A 14996-nucleotide genomic window follows, 5' to 3' on the forward strand; every position below is an offset into this window, starting at 1 on the left:
GAACGTATGTATCCACTAGATCCACGCGTTTCAATGCATGTTAATAACACAAATTATCATAGTCCACTCAGAACATGTGGCGGATTATTTATTATTAATATTGTCGTATATTGTGGTATTGACGAGCATAGAAAACATGTGTTGGCCATTCACAAGTCCTGCGCATATAATCTAGTTGCGTAATGGCTAAAATCTCATTTCTCTAACTTTTCAGTACTGACAGTAAAATTGAGCGGGTACAAATATATAAAGGAGATCGTGGGTCCGTGAATGTACCGTCTTCTCGTTTTGCATTCGACAAATCAAAACGGGAAAATCAACGCATATAAGCTCGTATTCCGATCTTCAGATATAATGTTCTCTAACTTTTCAGTACTGACAGTAAAATTGAGCGGGTACAAATATATAAAGGAGACCGTGGGTCCGTGAATGTACCGTCTTCTCGTTTTGCATTCGACAAATCAAAACGGGAAAATCAACGCATATAAGCTCGTATTCCGATCTTCAGATATATTGTACGCAATATAAGTGTACCAAAACATTAATACACACGTAATTTTCATTAATATGAAGCAGTCCTTGACACACCAATCTATATAAATGTTTTATTTACTGCAATAAACACAAACTTTGTACTGTCAAATAATGTTCCTGGAATACATACTTTAAGTAATGTAGAAAGGCGATTTCATGTTAATAAACAAACAATTTATTAAGTTTGCATATCAATATTGCAATTTTACAAATGGACTAAACATGATAAATTAGTACCTGTTTAAAGATGCAAGTGCAATGAACATAATTTGTATCGTGTCGATTTTTATTATATAAAGTATATAAAAGTTGCAACAACGTATAATGTCACATTATTTGATAAGACGATAAGGTATGCGAGATAATCATGTTGGAAAGTGTGATGAATGAAATAAATGCTAAACGAACGGATATATAAATGTATATATATTGTAGTATTTGCTCCAAAAAAAAAATGCCTTTCTTACTGCAGTGTGTACTTGTTTATACGCTGTTATTTGCATGTCAAAATAATGTTAAAGCGGTTCTTAATACACAGGTGGCAACATCCATACGTGATGCAGTTTCTAACAAAAGATCATGTATCGTTGAAAGACAGTAAGCTTTAAATTTTGATGCCTGTCTTTGACAAAAATAAATATTGAAATATTTAACGTCTAAACAAATGCTACCGTTTTGTTATAACATATTATCAAACCCTTTCCAGAGTTTACCACCCCAAACAGATAAACGGCAGCAACTGCATTTACAAGTAAATATTCCTTTCGTTTTAATATTAAATGATAACTAGTTTATAACGTTTTCGTATGTTGTGCTGTAAGCGCTTTTAATGTTATATACTTTAACTTCTAATACATGGTTAACAGTCAAACACTGTAAAGAAAATATAAAATATAAAAAAATGTTCGTATAATAACAATAATACTCGAATAAACCAACATGACGTGATATGTAATCTCCGCATCGTTTTGATATGCTGCGCTCAATATTAAAACGTTACCGATACTGAGTTTAGTAGTGTCTAACCTTTATTGACCGATATGGGAGACAAACACATGGACCGATTCGTCTAGTTTCGCTTTCGAAGCGAACGATTGGAGAGGTTTTATTTTAATTTGTCTACCAAATTATGTTGTTTAAGACACGGATCTATGTTAAATGGTAAGAATTATTTGACAAAAGAGAAGGTTCGTAATAAGTAAAAATATATCATTGATAAGCTCACTTTATATTTTGAAATCGAATTTCGATTTCAAAATATAAAGTGAGCTTATCAATGATATATCGAAAGTGACTTCCTTCTTTGTAAAGGAACAAAAATAACATTATGGATGTGTTGTTGTTATTTAAGTGTAAGTTAAGTTTGCGAGTAATCGGATTATAATTCTTATTGTTGTGTTAACTGTGAACAGATAAATAGCACAAGAACAAAACTGCTTGCAATGTCTTACATTTGAAAATGCATTTCTAAAAGTGACCGTTTCTCACATAATGTATATGATCTAATTGTTTGAGTAGTCCAAATGACTGCCTTATTGATCGACCGACACACACATACAGAGAGTTTATTATACAACAGTACATCGCATTTAAACTCAAATATACATATTATTTTCTGTCATCAGTATAAAAATAAATAAAGCTAATCAATAAGAAACGCAAATAGACTACTTTCCATCAAGGGGGTGATGAAACCTATTGAAAAGTATTATTTGATATTCTAGTTCTTATAACGAAAGCTTTTTCGAGTTAATGTATAATAAACAGCTATTTTTTCTTAAATAATTGAAACAGGCGCACATACATGTAAAATGGGAATATATATTTTTTTAATCAACGTCATAACAACATATACAAAAGCGTTAATTTCGTGGAATGCTGTTCTGAGAATATATGCGTGTTTGGATGTTTAACTGGTGTACAGAGATTCTTTAACGTATACTGCGTATCAGTGGGTACGACGTATCGATCTAATCCAAAACATGCCGAATATCTGCCCCAAAACTTCTTAGTTCCGGTGCCGAATGTTTACAAGTTTTTCCCTACTTTATTATAAACAAAAAATAATTGTTAAATGGCCAGTCTACGGGTAAGAACGTTGTCGTTTATAACAAAATACGCTGTCAGTGTCAAAATCGTGCACAGTTGCATAAGTTCTGGTAAGCATTGCGAAAGTATTTCACGTTTTTTGATTGCTATTTTACCGAATAGAAACATCACATAGTAAAATGACGTCACACGGTGAAGCGCGTATTAGACGGTTTTGTATGTTTACATATATGTGCATGCTACTACGATGACTATAACACGCTCAACTTCATACCATTCAATTGAAATAAATGATGCCTTTTCTCGTATAATTTTCCGGGGTGTGTCCAATTAATGTTTTTTTTTAATTTCAGTTGCCCACTATCGTCATTTTGATTTGGGGAGAAGTCGATGTAAAATTGTAAGCTATATTGACAATAGAGAACTAAAAAGTTTTAAGTTATTGCTAAGTTGTTGTTGTTTTTGAAATATGTAATAATGTTTAGTTTATTTTGTTTTGTTTTTATAAAATGCACATATTCTGTATATATACTATATAATAAACATAAACATATGCATGCTACTGAAATAAAAGATAAAATGGTATTATTTTATTCAACTAACAATTACTCTTATATAGTACACCAATGACAGATTCAAACTTCATGCTAGTAATCTACACAATGCTAACCGTTAATACACCGATACGCAGTACTCTTCATTACAAACAAAATGGCGTCCGACTGTAAGCAGAACCAAGTCGATATTGAGAAAAAATGGGCGATTATATCATAATGGAACTTAATTTCTTTACAAAATGAATAAAATAACAACGAACAAATCTGTTTTCTTTTATTTATTACGATATTTTGTATTTGAAGACAGACTTAATACACCGATACGCGGTATCCAAAGTATTTACAAAACAAACGCAAAAGTGCCAATATTCTTTGTATTTGCCAGAGAGATTTTACAAATTGTATACATATCTAATACGTAATTTTTATTCATTTAATCATACCTCTTGTGTTTAAATTTGTTAACACGTTTAAATTTAAACTCTCTAACAAATATATTTTCTTCTACAACGTTTGGTTTTTCAAATTCATTACCTTATTAATAATTATGTATTATGTTCTTAGCATGTGTTAAACAATTTGTATAACCTTTATTACAATCGTTTACTTTATTGTAAAAATTTTCATAATATTATCATCGTTTTTAAGAATTCAACCAATATTTCATAATATTAACAAGTGCGTTAACACACAATTGATATCGACCTAATTCTCATTACAGAAACATAACACGTATTTATGCAGATATGAAACAATGTTTGTAAAAATTTTAATGAAGCGTTCAATCATCTGACTTTTTGAAACTCCATACTTTTGAAGCATTATTTAATGCCGAACCCACAAAGGAGTTAAAACACTGTCATAATAATGTTTGTCTAATAATTAAAGTCATGGCATTTTATCAAAATGTAGTCATGACTTTAAACGCCTTTTTTCCAACCATATGTTCTTGATTTAATCTAAGTTTTCGAGTAAATTTTAACACTTCCTCAACACTTCCTCAACATATACAATTATCAGCAACTTCAATAGCTTAATTGCTTTATTAGCCGAGGCTGTTTTGTATAGCTTTAAACACAAATTACCATATGCATTGTCTGTCAATATGTCAATTTAAGCTAGCATTACTTAACAATCATACCCTCTCGTTTGCGCATTTAATTTTAGCCGATGGACTGCGACATTGGGTCTTACAGGTTACCTTAAATGAACTATGATCAATTGTTTGTAATGATGTTTAGTAGATTATTTAAATTCATTTAAGGATTCTTAATCTTGCTGAACGACATTTGTTGGCTGTTAACGAGGTGGTCGGTACATGCGCTTCTCTTAAAGACGATCCGGGTTAAATCTTGGCTCCCCGTGCATGTGAATAAGGTAAGTGGCCATAGTAACGGGCAGGTGGGGTTTTCTCAGTGTACTCACACACACACACACACACGCACGCACGCACGCACGCACGCACGCACGCACGCACACACACACACACACACACACACACACACACACACACACACACACACTTCCTTCTCCATTCACAGCACACTACCAAATTACATTGTAGGCAATAGCAGCAATCATTCCAAATTAGTCTCTAATTTCGGCAGTCTAGTAAGTTAATTATATAGGAGAGCAAGGACACACACATATCTATAATTCAGCTTCAGTTATGAAAGGACCACACAAACTTCGTTAAACAATGCTCCAAAGAGTCACTTCCTGAAATGATGATCAAAGATACACTAGCCTGTAATAGTAGAATTCAATCAACATGCTTTATAAGCGAGTGTTTACACGTAAATAAGAACACATTGCGCAGTCAAAATGCCCTTGATAATGTTCGTGGCTTTGTGTGCCTGAAACATTATTCGTTTTCTTTACAAAGAGTCGGTGAGGGGTAAACAAAAGCGAAAACCGTTGCGGTAAATACAAAGGATAAGGATGGTGAATTAATACGTGTTTATGATAATCTAAATCATTTAATTGGTTAATGCTACTTTTTTATTATAGAAACCTATTCACATGTTTATCAACTTGAAAAGGAACTATTGATTCATATGTGACTTACATTTTGTTTATATTATCATAGGCATGTGATTTTGTTTTTTTTATCTATGGTTGGTCACATAAACAATCTTCCGACAATCTTTGTCCCAGTGAATACTCGCAATTCATATTTATAATTATTCTGGTTTCATAAAGACGCCATAAGACGTTTTAGTCATAGTTATACAATCAAACAGACTCATACCATTCAATAATTATGAAAGTTTAAATAGTTAATTGGATGTGTACTTAGAATATTTGTTCTATGACTAAGACGTCTTTAAGATGCCGGAATAATCATAACTCTTAATTGCTGTTACTCACTATTAATCAAGTTAGCTATTTTAAGGGGCCAAAAAATATTTTCACATATTATACAAAATGGTATAATTTGAAAATTCAAATTATAGTCTTTCATAGCTTTAAATTGTATTGAAAGGAAATCGTTAACATTATGTACATATATTTTAGGTAAAAATCACATATGAAATTATTTCAGTTAAAGCTTTATTGATTATCATTCTACCCCGGCACGTGACTTGTTTTCAATATACAAAGAAGGAAAACTAATGTTGGTTATTACCCCGATATACCAACGGTTGTTTAAAGTGACGGCGCTTTTATTGTCGTCGCACTGTTTATGAATGAAAACGACGTCATTTGATTTTAATGGTTGTGATGACGTCACGTTTCGCGGAAAAGTGGAGGAAGTTTGGTTAATATAATTCTCATTTATAACAATTAAATCGCGGATAACTTATTAATGAAACCGTGTTAGAATCGAAATAATCAACGGGTAACCGTTGGTTATTGCGGTAATAACCAACGGTATGTCGCTCCGATGCTTGTTATCAAACCACTCGGGATGCGCCCTCGTGGTTTAATTCCTACGCATCGGAACTCCGTACCGTTGATTATTGCCTCAATAACCAACGGTTACCCGTCGATTATGTGTTAATTAAACAAGGGTATTCAATAAAGTGAGCCTTTACAAAATAAAAAAGTGTGAAATATACTTTCAATATAATTGAGTAAACATGTTCATGAAAATCAAACTGTAGTATTGGAATGAAATAAATAAAGAAAAATATGCAATCGATCACCGTTATTGCGAATTCTACCACAGTCGCACACGAATGCACATTAGAATTAGAAAGGAGCCTATCTTGGGTTATTACCCCGATATACCAACGGTTGTAAGTACGATGTGACTTTGATTGTCCGCGCACTGTTTATAAATGAAGACGACGTCATTTGGTTTTCATTGTTGTGGTGACGTTACATTTTCTCGGAAAAGTGGAGGACGTTCGGTTAATATAATTCTCATTTATGACCATTAAATCGCGGATATATTATTAATGAAATCCTGTTAGAATCGAAATAATCGACGTGTAAGGGTTGGTTATTGCGGTAATAACCAACGGTACGTCGTTCCGATGGTTGTTACCAAACCACTCGGGCTGCGCCCTCTTGGTTTAATTACTACGCATCGGAACTCCAAACCGTTGCTTATTACAGAAATAACCAAGGCTTGTACACGCCAATTATTTCTTAAGCAATCAAATAATAATATTATTATATATTATTAATTATAAATCTGAATATGGGCCGTAGCCTATTCAATATAACGATGATTTAGCAGTAGTGCATAATTCTGTGTCAACTAAAAACTTTTATAAGTGGCTAAGTCACACTTATTTGATAATATTAATCGTATTGCCATTGTTGTTGCATTAAATCCTGTGTCAAGGCCCTGCTGTTGTTGTTGTTTTGTTATTGTTGATGTTGTTTGTTGGCAGGCCTTTGTTAGATTTGCCATGGTGTAACTCAATTGTGTTCTGATGTTACTTGTTTAATTATAATAAATCGAATCATAGACCAAATCAAATTTAGGTTGTAGAAGATATCACACTATCAAGCACTTGTTAATTTTCCAAATTTTGATGACATCCGATGGCAAATACAAGATAAATTATGAAAAATGTAACTTTACGCATTGAAAACCCGGTAAGGTATTTTAATAGCAAACATTATATTTAACTTTTACCATTTCGTTGTTTGTATTTGTAACAAAATGGGCAAGCACTGAAAGCTATGGGTTTTTTGTTTAAAAAAAGATTAAAGTAATGACCTTTTAGAAAAAGGTTTAACAAGTTTTATGTGTTGATGTAGTTCCATTAACATAACTTACATTCAGGTATATATCAACACTATTACTGTTGGGTACGGCCTTGTTTGAATTCCCAACACATGGTACATTCAAATAAGTACATCACCCACATAAATGCGTGTAGTGTTAGTTATACGCGTGGCTTAATTTAAACAACTACTATAAACATATGGAATCAAAATGATGTACGAACATACAATTTGCATTTGACACGTAGTCTTATATTAAACTTTTGAATTATTAAATGAGTATGCTGGTCACATGTTTGCCGATACATACTTGTGTATGTAATTATTTGAAGTGTTTATACAATACTTGTAATGGATTATAAATACAAAAATATAAGTACATAAATGAATTCCCTACATAACTTTGTGTGCGTATATCAGTAGAGTAATCGTTATCGTAGGGTAGGACATGATGAATATTAAGTAATTAAAACAACATTATGACGTTCGATGCTATGATGTATGTATGTAATCAATTATGTTCGAAATAAATACACAACTAAGCTTGTTTATAATCAATGCGCATTTTACTAACATAATTGTACAGATGGCGGAAGGTGATCCATGGCGTGATAAGGCGGAGCATGAAGGTATCCCACGTAACAGCGGCCTTTACAGTCGTCACTCCATAGTAAGAAGTGGTGTATGTGCAGTTCACGTATAACTTGTCAGTTCCAGTGTATGTGCAGTTCACATAGAAGTTGGCATTTCCGGTGTATGTGCATCTCACGTAGAACTTGTCAGTTCAGGTGTATGTGCAGTTCACGTAGAAGTTGGCAGTTTCGGTGTATGTGCAGTTCACGTAAAAGTTGCTAGTACTGGTGTATGTGCAGTTCACGTAGAAGTTGTTAGAACTGGTGTATGTGCATTTCAAGTATAAGTTGTCAGTTCCGGTGTATGTGCAGTTCACGTAAAAGTTGGCGGTTCCGGTGTATGTGCAGTTCACATAGAAATTGCTAGTACTGGTGTATGTGCAGTTCACGTAGAAGTTGTCAGTTCCGTTGTATGTGCAGTTCACGTAAAAGTTGCTAGTACTGGTGTATGTGCAGTTCACGTAGAAGTTGTCAGTTCCGGTGTATGTGCAGTTCACGTAGAAGTTGCTAATACTGGTGTATGTGTAGTTCACGTAGAAGTTGTCAGTTCCGGTGTTTGTGCAGTTCACGTAAAAGTTGTCAGTTCCTGTGTATGTGCAGATCACGTAGAAGTTGTCAGTTCCGGTGTATGTGCAGTTCACGTAGTAGTTGTTAAACTGGTATATGCGCAGTTCACGTAGAAGTTGTCCGTTCCGGTGTATGTGCAGTTCACGTAAAAGTTGCTCGTACTGGTGTATGTGCAGTTCACGTAGAAGTTGTAAGTTGCGGTGTATGTGCAGTTCACGTAACAGTTGCTCGTACTGGTGTATGTTCAGTTCACGTAAAAGTTGCTCGTACTGGTGTATGTGCAGTTCACGTAGTAGTTGTTAAACTGGTGTATGCGCAGTTCACGTAGAAGTTGTCAGTTCCGGTGTATGTGCAGTTCACGTAGTAGTTGTTAAACTGGTGTATGCGCAGTTCACGTAGAAATTGTCAGTTCCGGTGTATGTGCAGTTCACGTAAAAGTTGCTCGTACTGGTGTATGTGCAGTTCACGTAGAAGTTGTAAGTTCCGGTGTATGTGCAGTTCACGTACAAGTTTCTCGTACTGGTGTATGTGCAGTTCACGTAAAAGTTGCTCGTACTGGTGTATGTGCAGTTTACGTAGAGGTTGTTAGAACTGGTGTATGTGCAGTTCAAGTAGAAGTTGTCAGTTTCGGTGTATGTGCAGTTCACGTAGAAGTTGTCAGTTCTGGTTTATGTGCATGTCACATGGAAGTTGTCAGTTCCGGTGTATGTGCAGTTCACGTAGAAGTTAACAGTTCCAGTGTATGTGCAGTTCACGTAGAAGTTGTCAGTTCCGGTGTATGTGCAGTTCATGTAGAAGTTGTCAGTTCCCGTTTATGTGCAATTCACGTAGAAGTTGTCAGTTCCGGTGTATGTGCAGTTCACGTAGAAATTGTTAGAACTGGTGGATGTGCAGTTCACGTAGAAGTTGCTAGTACTGGTGTATGTGCAGTTCAAGTAGAAGTTTTCAGTTTCGGTGTATGTGCAGTTCACGTTGAAGTTGCTAGTACTGGTGTATGTTCAGTTCACATAGAAGTTGTCAGTTCCGGTGTGTGTACAGTTCACGTAAAAGTTGCTAGTACTGATGTATGTGCAGTTCACGTAGAAGTTGTCAGTTCCGGTGTATGTGCAGTTCAAGTAGAAGTTGTCAGATCCGGTGCATGTGCAGTTCACGTAGAAGTTGCTAGTACTGGTGCATGTGCAGTTCACGTAGAAGTTGTCAGTTCCGGTGTATGTGCATTTCACGTAGAAGTTGTCAGTTCTGGTTTATGTGTGGCTCACTTAGAATTTGCTAGTACTTGTGAATAAGCAATTCATGTAGAAGTTGTAGTTACTGGTGTATATATGAAGTTAACATAGAAGTTGTAAGAATGTAGGTATGTGAGGTTTACATATAAGTTGTAAGTACTGGTGTGTGTGTGTGCAGTTCATGTAAAAGTTTCAAGAAGTGGTGTTTTTACAGTTTACTTAGATATTGAAAAATAAACAAACACGTGTTTGTGCAGTGCTCGTAGAAGTTGAAAGTACTGATGTATGTGCAGTGCTCGTAGAAGTTGTAAGTACTGGCATATGTGCAGTGCAGGTAGAAGTTGAAATTACTGGCATATGTGCAGTGCTCGTAGAAGTTGGAAGTAATGATGTATGTGCAGTGCTCGTAGAAGTTGGAAGTACATATGTATGTGCAGTGCTCGTAGAAGTTGGAAGTACTGATGTATGTGCAGTGCTCGTAGAAGTTGAAAGTGATGATGTATGTGCAGTGCTCGTAGAAGTTTAAAGTACTGATGTATGTGCAGTGCTAGTAGAAGTTGAAAGTACTGATGTATGTGCAGTGCAGGTAGACGTTGTAAGTACATTGTTGTACTTGCATATGTGCAGTGCTCGTAGAAGTTGAAAGTACTGGCATATGTGCAGTGCTCGTAGAAGTTGAAAGTAATAGCATATGTGCAGTGCTCGTAGAAATTGAAAGTACTGATTATGTGCAGTGCTAGTAGAAGTTTTAAGTACTGATGTATTTTCAATACACATAGACAATAAGACTGACATTGTAATTACTGGTGTATGTGCATGGCACATATAAGTTGTATGTTTTGGTGTATGTGCAGTGTTCGTAGAAGTTGCAGCGATAGTTGAAAGTACTGGTGTTTCAGAAGTGCACATAGAAGTTGTAAGTACTGGTTTATCTGCAGTTCATACACGTTGCATGTACAGTTGTATGTGCAGTTCACATGCAAGTGTAAAGTAAGTACTGATGTATGTGCAGTTCACGTAGAAGCTGTTAGTAATGGTGTATGTGCAGTTCACGTAGAAGCTGTAAGTAATGGTGTATGTGCAGTTCTATCACAAGTCGGTTTCGTAAAATATTATTATACATACATATTTCAAATACATATATCAGTATTTAATGTGAAAATAACATTGCGGAAAATTGATTATGAGTACAATTTACGTTCTTTTTACGTTGTGAATTTCTTCAGTAATAAATGTTTGCATTATTCAAGCTCTATGCGTTGATGTTATTCTGCATTGATTATCTGATTATCCTGTATACGAGTCAAACTATATCTTCGAGATAAACACACTCATTACTTATGTATTGAAGCTTAAACAGATTTAACATCTTCAGTCAGTTTTTAGATGATTTTAATTTCTTAAGAACATATTGTGTTATAACATAAATGGATTTGTATAGGACGCGTAGGCTTGGCTTGCTATGGACCGTTTCATATTGTTTAAGGAGCATATTATGATTTCCTGCAATTTGAATGTTTTCATCACTATCAGGTTCAGTGTGAAAATGCCTCACTAGAGATGTGTACTCTGATGAACTGTCTCGGTTATGGGCGTCCCATCAGACAGGCACGGAGAGACGCCTACAGGGAAGGTGATAGGCTGATGAATGCTATAAGGCCTGGTATCATATCGATGATCACTACTGGTAGCAAGGCAGAGGGGCTTACATGCTTCTATGAAAGTGACTGTGATACGATGTTTGTTGTAGAAGGCATCATGTGTTTAGAAAATGGTGTTGATTCTGACAAATTACCAAGGGAGACTACTGTGTTTACATTAAACACCGGCGTGTGCTACCACGGACACTCTAGGCTTAATTTACTCAAGCGACGTGGCGACATTATTCCATCAATAATCTGTGATGCTCTGTGTGAAGATGCAAATGGGCGTGTCCTCCTGTGCAGTGCTTTATTTGTTGATGTTGCTAATGACAGAACATTTGGGCCAAACGAGATTCGCCATGAACGTGCAGGGCCATCAATGCCGAGTTCATCAGGGCCATATCATACAGACAATGTATTTTCTTTACGCTGCCATTGTCCTGTCATACTATCGAGATGGGCAGAGCGAACTCGCCATTGGCCACCACCGGATATCGTTCGCAAAGTCGTAACTATGGGATCATTTGTGACACCTGTTGGTTTGAAGGGAAGCGAATATCATCATCTAGAATGGAGGATTTGTTTTAATACTGGGGAGAATGAACTTATGAGCAGTCTTAATAACACCCAGGTCTACATTTATGTTTTATTGAAAATGGTTGTTAAGGATGTGTTAAAGCCAGTAAAGAAAGAAATTACATCATACACAGTGAAAAACATTGTATTGTGGCTTGCGGAAAACAATCCACAGGCACAGTTCAATGAAAGCAGTTTGTTTTATTGGCTTCGGGAAGGATTGGAGAAATTAAGAACGGCAATATTAAAGATCGAACTGCCATATTATATGATACCAGAAAGGAATCTAATGGCAGCATGCGGACTGGATGAAGGACAAAAATGTACATGGGTAAATACTATCACGGACATGATGAACGAAGTTTCAAATGCATTACTAAGATTGCCGAGGATACGGAAGGCAATACTATCGCATCCAGCGCCACTGCTGTGGTATAACAAGAAGAGAGTTGAGATGGAACTTCTGCAGTTGAAGAACTTGGTCAGAGGAAGACAATGCATGGATGAGAATCTCGAGGTCAATATGTCGGATCCTATGCTGCAGGCGATATGGAGTCGTATAGCTGAGTTAGTGATAGAGGTCCGTAAGAGGATGAATAGGGAAGGAAGTCGTTTGAATGATCTGATAGAGATACATGATATGATGCTTATATAATTGTGTTGTAAATGCCAGTTATTCCATGCAATGCATATTTCCAACAATGCACTACAGAACGTAGTTAAGTTAGGGCGTCTAAACATAACATATATATCGAGGGCTGAACGGAAAACTACAGTATCTCCTTCTTTATTTAATATGAGTTACAACAGTCTTCCGTTCAGCCCTCGATATGTGCTCATGCGTTGTTTGATATTTGGTAATATCAATAGTGTTTAGTTTTCCCTTCGTTATTCATTTAATTGCTCGGACGTGTACTATTGGATTGTTAAGTTTTGTTTGTTAACTTAAAAAACGGTCCGTATACTTATAAGTGTTAACAGTCATTACGTACCGAGTAAATGTATAAATCGGTAACTTTATAAATTCATGCTTTATTTCAGATCAACTTTGTTAATAATAACTATTAATTGTCACACAATCTTATTTGGAGTGCTCTGAATTAATCCAACAAATGTGCATATTTATAGAATCTCTGGCATGCGTTTTTTTGTTGTACGCACATTTGTTTGATATGCGTTTATATGTTGTGCTTCTTTTTCCGTTCACAATAGTCCTTGATGTAACAGAAAAATTTGGTTCGTATGACCGTTTTAACATTAAGCTATACATATTAATATGCACATGTAATATGGATCGTAAAATGCAGATTATCGAACATAAATGTGTGTTATTTGATATAAATTACACCTTAATACATTATTAACGACACGTGAAGCATTAATAAATCTTCCTTTGTTTATCGAACCTACTGGTACGATGTGACGTTACTTTCATTGGTAAAGTATGTCATTTGAATTATCCTGCATAATGAAGCTGCGTCTAGGTTTTAAGGCACATAATTTCTTAAGGCCCCAGATTTCTGATTCGCATGCAGATTATATTAGATAAAAGCAAAATGCTCAATGGGTCATTGTCGACCTGATATGGCCCACAAGTCACCCGGGGTTGACTTAAAGCCGACACTAGTCATCCCCGGATGACATGAAGTCGTTTGTAGTCACCCGGGGGTTACATGAAGACGATTCCTGTCACGGGGGTGACTTCAAAACTATTCTAGTCAACCTTTGAATCAGCATAAAGTCACCCTCAGCAACAATTTTATTGTAATCCTTACATTTTATTATACATACTCTGATTTTAAAATTCTCTTTTTTCTATTTTAACTTACATGTTGTTGTTAATGTTTTCGGAATAAGCCGCTTTCTGGTCGAATGCGCGTGCGCTTTTAACAACATCTAAATGCGATGCGGTGCCGTTTGATAAAAAAATACACGGGTGACTAGAAGCCGATTCTTGTCACCCGGACAAAGAAGATAATGTTATGTCCGTATTATGCGATACTCGCGAAAGTGACAGTTATGCAATTGATCATACTTTCAATATATTATCTGAATGTATGCATTTCTTGTTCAATGTGTATGTCTTTGTAAATTTGATTCCTTTAAACGAGCATTCCTGTTGTTTGAAATTCATATTTAATTAGGAATGCAAGAGGCTAACCGGTTAACCTACCGAAACGACCATTTAACCGGTTATATTTTCGGAAAAAGATTTACATGAAAAAAAAAATTGTAGTATGCTTTTTTATTGGAATAATCTTTACTCTTTTTCATAATACAATTCGTACGATTTTACGTTTTTCGCGTGACATACTGCCAATTTTAGCTGGCAACTAGTAAAAACAACATGCCGCGCCATCGACGGTAGTAAATAACGTGTCAATTAAAAAGGCAATAAAGCAGAACCTTTGTGGTAACCAGCAGGGGGTACGTTTTGATAATTTGCACTGTTGTGTTTAACTCACGAAAATTTAACTAGCGAACTGCGTGGAGTGGGGACTATTACCGAAGAGGCAATTGACACGTTTATAGATTTCGCCATCAATTTCAATTGAGACATTGGATGACTTATTTTGATGTTTTATTAGCCAATATCCAACACTGATTGCCAGCAAAAATAAAGTATTTATAAGTTACAATTTTATCAAGACTTGCATTCGTAGTTAAAATCTTGTCGAGATAACTTCTTATTTGTTCTATCAGAAATTTAAATCATTGTTAGTAATGTACGTGATCCACGATGCCACCACTACCGTCTGAGGCAAGTTTTATTTAAGAAAGCAATTACTTTAACTAATTTAATAAATAAATATTAATATTAAAACAGAATACACAAAGAAACATACCATTTGTGAACGATACGACGCGAACGTAATGTAAGCGACCCAACTAAAAAATAAGGTAATGACACGTAAAAGAATACTAGTATTGTGTAATTCTTTAATAAAATACTCATATTCTTTCACGTTGGAAAAATAAATACAATATATAGCAAACATTTACAAAATTATTAAAATAAATGTTACA

The 14996-nt window shown here is 35.3% G+C and overlaps 4 protein-coding genes across 6 annotated transcripts in view; 3 read left to right on the top strand and 1 right to left on the bottom strand.

Moving 5' to 3' along the window:
* The window catches only part of LOC127869375 (uncharacterized), a 319605-nt gene that overhangs the window by 132658 nt on the left and 171951 nt on the right, over positions 1-14996 (top strand). The gene's annotated exons all lie outside the window — the stretch shown is intronic.
* Positions 1-14996, top strand: part of LOC127869376 (uncharacterized) — a 161311-nt gene that overhangs the window by 94422 nt on the left and 51893 nt on the right. The window lies entirely within an intron of this gene.
* Positions 1-14996, bottom strand: part of LOC127870175 (dipeptidyl peptidase 8-like) — a 74400-nt gene that overhangs the window by 38082 nt on the left and 21322 nt on the right. The window lies entirely within an intron of this gene.
* Positions 1597-13291, top strand: LOC127869373 (uncharacterized). Of its 3 annotated transcripts, XM_052411886.1 has the most exons (5): positions 1612-1695; positions 2937-2983; positions 4405-4517; positions 7912-7995; positions 11284-13291. In XM_052411886.1, the coding sequence occupies exons 4-5, from the start codon at positions 7912-7914 to the stop codon at positions 12622-12624; spliced, it is 1425 nt and encodes a 474-aa protein (XP_052267846.1). In that variant the 5' UTR covers positions 1612-1695; positions 2937-2983; positions 4405-4517; the 3' UTR covers positions 12625-13291. The 3 variants fall into 3 exon arrangements, with proteins under 3 accessions (XP_052267845.1, XP_052267846.1, XP_052267847.1); XM_052411885.1 differs by lacking the exon at positions 2937-2983 and having other exon boundaries at positions 1597-1695; XM_052411887.1 differs by lacking the exon at positions 1612-1695 and having other exon boundaries at positions 2716-2983.

Source organism: Dreissena polymorpha, chromosome 2, assembly GCF_020536995.1.
Source record: "Dreissena polymorpha isolate Duluth1 chromosome 2, UMN_Dpol_1.0, whole genome shotgun sequence".
NCBI lineage: Eukaryota > Metazoa > Mollusca > Bivalvia > Myida > Dreissenidae > Dreissena > Dreissena polymorpha.

Excerpts from the sequence above, each read along its gene's own strand:
- LOC127869373 (XM_052411885.1), top strand. Across the intron at positions 4,518-7,911 it reads TCCCCGTGCATGTGAATAAG|ATGGCGGAAGGTGATCCATG; the intron begins GTAAGTGGCCAT and ends ATAATTGTACAG. Across the intron at positions 7,996-11,283 it reads TTTACAGTCGTCACTCCATA|GTTCAGTGTGAAAATGCCTC; the intron begins GTAAGAAGTGGT and ends CATCACTATCAG.